This window comes from Phalaenopsis equestris, unplaced genomic scaffold (genome assembly GCF_001263595.1).
Source record: "Phalaenopsis equestris unplaced genomic scaffold, ASM126359v1 Scaffold232941, whole genome shotgun sequence".
Taxonomy (NCBI): domain Eukaryota; kingdom Viridiplantae; phylum Streptophyta; class Magnoliopsida; order Asparagales; family Orchidaceae; genus Phalaenopsis; species Phalaenopsis equestris.
Window position 1 is genome coordinate 145,962 of NW_018250899.1, and position 8,644 is coordinate 154,605.

General features: G+C 32.4%; 1 protein-coding gene across 1 annotated transcript in view; it reads right to left on the reverse strand.

Moving 5' to 3' along the window:
• Positions 1–7,919, reverse strand: part of LOC110038473 (TBC1 domain family member 15-like) — an 89,549-nt gene extending 81,630 nt beyond the window's left edge. Inside the window, exons 1-2 of the mRNA XM_020743325.1 lie at positions 7,643–7,919; positions 7,381–7,554 (exon numbers count right to left, since the gene is read on the reverse strand). Coding sequence (XP_020598984.1) covers positions 7,381–7,554; positions 7,643–7,708 — 240 coding nt within the window. The 5' untranslated portion in view covers positions 7,709–7,919. The remainder of the gene's footprint in view (positions 1–7,380; positions 7,555–7,642) is intronic.
• Positions 7,920–8,644: the final 725 nt, after the last annotated feature.

Below are 8,644 nucleotides of genomic sequence, written 5' to 3' on the forward strand. Positions count from 1 at the left end.
ACATCACATTCGAAAAAACTCATAAGCTCTCTCATATCTGCGATTAGAAGAAGAAAACTGCTCGTTATACCTCAGATCTGTCGATCGGGGGGCTACAAAGCAAGACGACGAAGGAGAGCCGCGAGGGAAGTAGTTAGGGCAGAAGAGAAACGAAAGGGGTAAGCGAAACAAATGTTCAGACGAAAGCGGGGCCGCGGAGTTAATATCGCGGCCCGCTTTCTCTCAGCTTTGCGACAAATTCTATCAAACTCTTATTCCAGATAAAATCTATTCAACATCGAATTTATCGGCTATACTTTCTCTAAGTTTATCTAAAAGTAATTGTCTTTTTAGTTTTTTTCTTCTCACATTTCAAATTCGTCAGAAGGAAAATTAAAAGCATACCTCCATGAAGGTATGCAAAAGCAATATCTATGTTTTGGACATATGTATGTATTTGTCTGATGATTGTCAGGCTCTCATATCATTTTGGATGCCTTCGATGGATTAGATGTTTCAGACATTTTTTGAGCTTTAGATTTTTTTAATAATAAATTATATTTTAATTTATATTCTAAATCTTCTATTTCTCTGATATCATTTCTAACTTTTTCCATTAATTTTCCTATTCCTACTTCTAATTTGAATATGTCATCTTCCATACTTTAAAATTCTTCTTACTCCACTATCCTTCATATGATCTAAAATATTCGGGTCCATTATGCTTCCTGCTGAAAATTTAATTTAATATTATCTTACTTTTTTCTTCCTATTCTAGGATTCGGCTTTAAAATGTTCGGTTCATATTATGCTTTTCTCTGTGGATTTCTAGAGAAAAATAGGGCTCATCAAGATCAACTAGATCCTTTCAGACCACAACCCTATATAATCACTTCAGGGATTTAAAACACAGTTTTAGTTTGTTGCATATAAAAAGCGTGACTAGAATAAGTAGAAACAAAATAACATAGTATTATTAAACAAATTGTAGGAACACAACAAAATAAAATTAAGTATTTCAAACCATACTTACAGACATAGAGTAAGAAGAAGGCACTTAGCCACGCTAGCTTACAAACATACTTCAAGAAGAAAAAGAAAGGCTAACTTCACTCTGCCTCTGAAAAGAGAATGGAGCGTTTTAAATAGATATAAAGAGAATGTTATATCGTTGTTGACCTCATTTTGAGGTCATTACACTTTTCCTTAGAATTCTAGGATTTAGCTCAAGGGGTTCCTATTGACTATCTTAGAAAACTAGTAATAGAATACATCCCCTTAGAAATTTCAGCCACTTCCTATTTCTCTTGTGATGTCCCGCATTGATGATCTCAAAACCATCATCGTATGGTCGAGTGGTTAAGAACTATCATATGGAGACTCAAGGAGAAGTTCCCAATAGGATATCATGCCCTAAGAAAACCCCTTTCAGGACTTTATCATCACACACACACACAAAATGCACAGAATTCACTAAGTTGCACAATATAGATTAAATTTGAGCTTAAAGGATGAGTGAAAATATGAACTTCTTCGGACGACCTCTGACGACAAAATGGACTGCACCAACGCGTCTGGGACATCAATTTTAGCTAGGAAAGACGCTCATATTGTCATAATTCTGCACACAAGAAAATTGCACGCAAATCGATAAATTCGTCAAAATGACCCTATTCTCAAATCTTTGATTGTGAACATTTGTTGTTGTATTTCTCGAGGCTTTTCAGAAGGTTTAGGCTTTTACATCAGAGTTCTTAAGAGAGGTTTTTGCTGATTTTATTTTCTTAAGGCTGGTTCTTGAGTTTGCATTAAAAGGTATTCATTTTCCTCTTTCTTTCTGCAAGCATTCAAAGCAGATATTTGGTTACCCTATTCTCATGCCTTGGTTTTGATATGCTCATAATTTATAAGAATATATGTTGGTTGTTTTGTTCTGATGATTTCTTGCCTGACGATATAAGTAATCTTTCTAATCTCTGTCACTTGAAATTGCCCCCTGAATGCATTCTCTATTGCGCCTGGAATTGGGAAATTAAGGTTGTTTTAAGAAATTGATTGAGTTTAATGTTAAAAATGAGCTGGAACATATGAGTGAAATGCATGAATTATAAATTTGTTTTTTCTCGAAAATGTGAAGAATGCTGGGGCGCCGGGGGGGCGGGAATATATGAGTGAAATGCATGAATTAGAAATTTGTTTTTTTTTTTTTGGAAAATGAGAAGAATGTTGGGGGGGGGGGACTTGCACAACAAAATTATTTGAACAAAAAGAAAACTCAGATTTAATTTTCTTTTTGAATTAGGAAAAACTGTTGATGAAAGGGAACCATACAAGGAATGTCTATTGTCCTTATTTGTGTGTCTAGCTATTTTCAATATATGATGTTTCTTTTGAATAAATCTCAAGAAATATGATTCCTCTCTTTCTCATTTTTACTTTTTTATATCTTTCTGATGCTGCTCATATTCATACATGTTAGATGGAATAGTTGTTGTTGCCCTTGTTTGAGATGCATGCTGGAAGAAATCTTTATGTTGGAAAATTATTTTGGATGTCATGTTTCATGTTATTTCCTTATTCGAATCACATGAGGAACGAAATGTTGATAGGGAACTTGATTTTTGAGCTCTTTATTATTGTTACCTCTGTTCGGATGGGTGTGAATCTTAGGTTTTAAAGTCTTGAGGAATTTGCTTTATGCTAGGCTTGGTTTGCTCCTGTTGAGCTCAGTTTGCCCCCTGTGCTGGGCTCGGTTTGCCCCCTGTGCTGGCTCGGTTTGCCCCCTGTGCTGGGCTCGGTTTTGCCCCTATGTTGGGCTCGGTTTTGCCTTGAAATGGTTTAGTTTTGCCCCTGTGTTGGGCTTGATTTGTGCCTTGTGATGGCTGGGTTTTGGTCACTTGTTAGATTAGACCTTACTTTCGGGTTGGCACTATGTTGAAAAATATTTTGGGCTTGGTTTTATCTTGGTTAGGTGTTGTTTCCAGCACAATATATGGTTTTGTTTTGGGCCCTAATGTAGCCCCGTTTTAATTTGAAAAATGACTCGATTTTAATAATGATGGAGCCCTGTTTTAATAATGGTCCTGATGTAATTCTTGGAAATTATTTCTTTAAATCCTTCTAATCTTCTACTCAACTTAAAAATAAAATTATCTTAGTTACACCCGATAATTATTCACTAACATGTCCTATTATTAAACAACCTTATAGTCATTCAACCACACCAATTTTCCACAGCCAATGTGGTGATTATATCTTTCATCAAAATATAAAAACTGCATTCCCTCAACTATTTAATCTTCATTCAAGTATATATGATACACATCCTCTTGAAAATTCTAAAATTACTGAACCACGATCCTTCGCATCTTCTTTATTTAAACCTTCACACTCCGAAAATCTCTTAGAATTTTGGACTCAAGACGAACAAGTTGCAATTATTGAACCAATAAATCATTCACTCATTATAAAGGTTCGCCCATATGAAATACACTTCAGAAGATAAAAAAGAATCGAAATTTAAATACCATAATTATTAAATCTTAAACTAATTGAGGCTAGTAATAGTCCGCACAGTGGCACAGCCTTCTTAATTAGAAATCATACTCAAAAGATTAGAGATAAAGCAAAGTTAGTAATTAATTATAAAAAAATCAATGATAACACTAAATTTGATGGATGTTTTTTAATTAATAAAGAAGTGTTAATCAATAATATTAAAACAGCCAAATGGTTCTCTAAATTAGATTACAAATCTGAATTTTAGCAAATTATGATGCATCAAAATAGTAGAGAATTTATTGTCTTTAGTACTCCACAAAGACATTACCAATGGAATGTTATGTCTTTTGGATTGAAAAATACTCTGCAAATATTTCAAAGAAGAATGTATAATAACTTTAGTGAATTATCACAATTTTGTTTTATATATGTAGATCATATCTTGATATTTAGTCAAACTACAACCGAACATATAAAGCATTTAACTCTATTTTCACAAAAAACTAAAAAACATGAAATAGCTTTAAGTAAGAAAAAAGTTTTTTTCCTAACTAATACTATTGAATTCTTAGGACTCATTATAACTAAATGAGCCATAGAACTCCAGAAACATATTTTAACAAAAATAGATCATTTTAAACACATAAATAATCAAAAAGACTTGCAATGATTCTTAGAATATATTAATTATGCTGAAACTTTTATAAAAAACCTTGCAGAATTAAGAGCCCCATTACAGAAAAAGTGAAAAAATAAATTTTGGAATTGACATAAACCAGACAAAAAAATTTAATGTGAAATTAAATATTTATGCAAAAAACTTCCAAAACTACATCTACCTATACCAGGTGATTATCTAATACTCGAAACTGACAGTTCTGGAATCGCTTGGGGAGCCATCTTAAAAGTCTAACGCAATAATACAAAATTACTATGTAGATATAGTTCGGAAACATATACTACCACAGAACCCATCATATTAATAAAAAAAATTATTAGCAATAAAGAAAGCCATTAAAAAATTTGAAATATTTTTAAACGAAACCTTTTTAATTAGAACATACAATAAGACTATCATTTCTTTCATCAAAGGAAAAATAATAGATTCTTTGTCAAATAAAAGATTCATTAGATGGCAGAGTTAGTTTTATGCATATACTTTTGATTTAGAATATAATTAAGGAAATAAAAATATTCTTGTTGATATACTAACACGAGAATTATGCAGGAAATAAATATGGACAATGAAAATATTGAAATTTATGATATAACCAATGAGAACGAAGAAAATCCTAATCCAGATTTAAAGAATTACTTAGAAATTGTCGACTTACAAATATGAAAATTAGAATGTGAAATTGGTTTAAGCAATAACATTCTAAATGATTTATTTAAAATTAAAAAGTATCTCATTGAAAAAATACCAGAAGACGAATTGCCTTCTCTATCTAAATTAAGCAAAATTAAAGATTTTGCAAATTTTAGAATTACTAGAGAAGAGAGTAAAAGAAAAGCTAATGCTTCTTCTTCAATTACTGAGTTTGAAAATTAAAATGAAAATGAAGAACTATCTTTCTCAAAAACCTCTATATACGCAAAAATACTGTAAGATATGTCTAAAAAGATCACAGAAGTCGCGCAAGAATGGCAACAAATATCTTTCTATCAAAAAAGAATTAATTCTCAGATTTATTTTCATACAGGTGGAAAATACCAAGTCATTTATATCTATGAAAATACTGTTTTTAAACTTGTAATTATACAAATGCGGTTTAATCCGTATGATACATTTAGAAGATAATAACCTTCCAAAAGAATTACTAAAGCCAATTATTGAAGCAGTGGATATCTGCCACCAAGTTATCAAACATTGGGACTTATACATCAAATTATTTTAAACTTTTCCCGAGATAGAGTTATTTCTCTTATACAAATTGGAATTAACAGTGAACTTTATCCTCCAAAATATAAACCTACAGAAAAAGTATTTAAGAGATCAACTGTTGAAGATTTATATCAAATACAAATTGAGACGAAGAAAATCGATCCATAATATTTAGTATATTACTGCTCTGAAAAAGTATTTACCATAGCTGGTGGGATGGTGGAGAATAATTGATAGTATGTCTTGATTCTTCTCTTTACATCTGGCAGCCACTACTCATTGCTTCGAGTTGTCTCGTATTCCTTGTATTGTATTTTTTTTCTGACAATGCGTACATTGGTGAATTTATTCCTTTTGTAATTTATGATAGAATAATTCTTTAGCTTCTTTGCTGGTGCCTATGTTGTTTTTACTGACAATAGAGATCTACTTTTTATAAATTAATTTGTGTATCTTTTTAGTTGGCTGCTTACAATGACTATATATAAATAATTTTTCATAGCATTAATATACCAAAATATTTGAAGAATCGATTTTCTTCGTCTCAATTCATATTTGATATAAGTTTTCAGCAGTTGATCTCTGAAATATTTTTTCTATAGGTTTATATTTCTAAGTGGAAGGTTCACTTTTCAAATTGTATAAGAGATATAACTCCTTGTTTTATCACGAGATAAGTTAGATATAATTTAATATATAAGTTCTAATGTTTGACAACTTTGTGGAAGATATTCACTGCTTCAATAATTGGCTTTGGTAATTTTAGAAGACTATCACTTCTAAATATATCATACAGATTAAACCACATTTTTATAATTCGGAGAGAAGTTTTAAACAGTATTTTCATACATATAAGTAACTTGGTATTTCAACTGTATTGAAATAAATCTAGAATTAAATTTGTATGGAAATTAATATGAGGTAAATTTGTGCAAGATACTTTACTGGGATTTTTCTTGTTTAACAGTTAGGTGCATTCCAGTTTTGGAGTGGGCTGGTGAATGTTCTTGCCACCTACACCATTTGTAACTTCTTGTTTAGTGAATTAAATCCTCTTTTCTCTTCTAATGCAAGATAAATTAACTAACATCAAGTCCATTAACCAAATTATAGAGCTGAAAATGTAGGACATGACTGTGCAATGTCAAAAGTATATGATCCCAAAGAAATTGAGCATTTTTGTGGTTTTAATATCTATTTTGACTGAAATAACATTAATAATTTCATTTCTCAATGTATCTTAAACAACATGTCAAGTAGTAGAGAATATGTAAAAGGTGTGCTAAAAACTCTAAGGTGATATTTGATAGCATTGTTTAAATGGTATTTAGGCTAAATTTAACGTAAATCTAGCGAAACAATAAAAAAATGCAAATTAAATTTGACGCTCCATTAAATAAAAAATTCACGTGTTTCGTCTCTGTTTATTGCATTCCGTCCTTAAATTTGGATTTAACCAATCCGACCACATGCCAGATTTAAATATTTATTCTGTTGTCGAAAACTATCTCCATCTCTATCTGATAAATCTAAATTTTTATTGAATTTGATAAATCCTATTTAACAAAAATTCAAGGTGCAGCCAAACACCACATGCTACCAAACACCGTCTAATATCGGCAAACCAAAAACTGAAAAGAATGATAAATATCATTAGCCTCAACCCAACTATTTGGGTTTGGTTTTATTAACCAACATATTTACTGTTGAACTATATATAAGGTATTAAAACTATCCTTCACAAACTATTTTTCATAACTTATATCCATGTAATCTTAGATCTATTCTCCTAATCATCTAATATCCATTTATCTGATCTTCTAACAGTGCATTTTTTACCATTTTTTGCATATTCCCTACATAGCAGGGGCAAAAATACTTGCGGGTTACTGGTGCAAACTCATTCACAATGAAAAAAATTGACAATTTAACTCAAAACAACAGGCGTCAATTAACCCTGGGAGAAAATTAAAGATATACGCGAATTTTAAAGAAACGCAGATCCATTATAATACCAGAAAAAGAGATGAGTGCTGTTTGACGAGGTGCAACTGGCCACTGATCCTTTCCGCCACATTCTGCGTAGTGTGGATCGAAACATTTTCCTTCGAGTATACAATCTCGAACGCATCATGCTCGTGGAATACACAGGCCTCGGCGGATTGGGAGTGCACGCTGCCACCCAATCCCTGCAGGAAGACAAGATCGCCAGAAAAAAAATGAAATAAATATATCGTATTGATCACTAGGGCTTCCGTGGAAAGGAAAGGGGTTTGCCTGCTGCTGGGAAGCGGCATAGTCGGAGTCGTCGGAGAGATCATGTTGTTCATCGAATTCAGGCATTAAAGGCAACCGTGGAGAAGAACCTGAGGAGGCGCGGTGTTTAGTGAACCCTCGGAATCGGAATGTTTAGACGAGGACGATACCGCCTCGCTTCATTTGTGGATTTGCGTACTGAACCATTCTAATGGTGCGTTACCGCTTCTCACCATTTGAAAATTGTGAGGGTCAACTCTGTGATCGGCATTTTCAGATAAACGATAATGAGCACTTCAAAGGTACCTTAAAAATACCAATGATATTATTTTATTTTTTTTGTTTAGATTTAGGGCATGTTTGAGGTAGTTTATAAGTACAGACGGCGTTTTTAAAATCTTGTCATCCCGTTTGATTAGTGTTTTTAGTGTGTTTTGGAAAACGAAGTTTTTTTATTCTCTAATAACCGCAGCCGCACGATCGACCCACGGCCCGTGTTTCGTTCGTGACTTTTACACTTCCTGCCCTCGTCTCTGTCGCATCTATCTACCTCTCGTGATTCCTTCTCTCCCGCGACCCCTTCTCTCTTGCTACCAAAATAGGGTTGTCAAAACGGCTCGTTGTTCGCGAACAGCTCGTGTTCGGCTCGTTAAGAAGCTCGTGTTCGGCTCATTAATTTTTTTTCGATAAGTTAACAAGCCAAACACGAACTAAGATGTGTTCGTTCGTGTTCGGCTCGTTTTGGCTCGAAATACTACTCATCAAGTTTATATATATATATATATATATATATTGTAGTATTTTAAAAAAATCTAATTGACTACAAAGCTACAAAGATTTATAATCAATTAAAATATTGATTAAGAAAATAGAATAAAAATTATTAAATTAGATTCAAATGATGTTTTAATATAAATAATAATTTTTAAATATTTTTAAACCCTTATTGTCTTATGTCTTATCGCTACATGATTAGGGTTGTTAAAATGACTCTTTGTTCGTGAATACCTCGCTTTTTGCCCC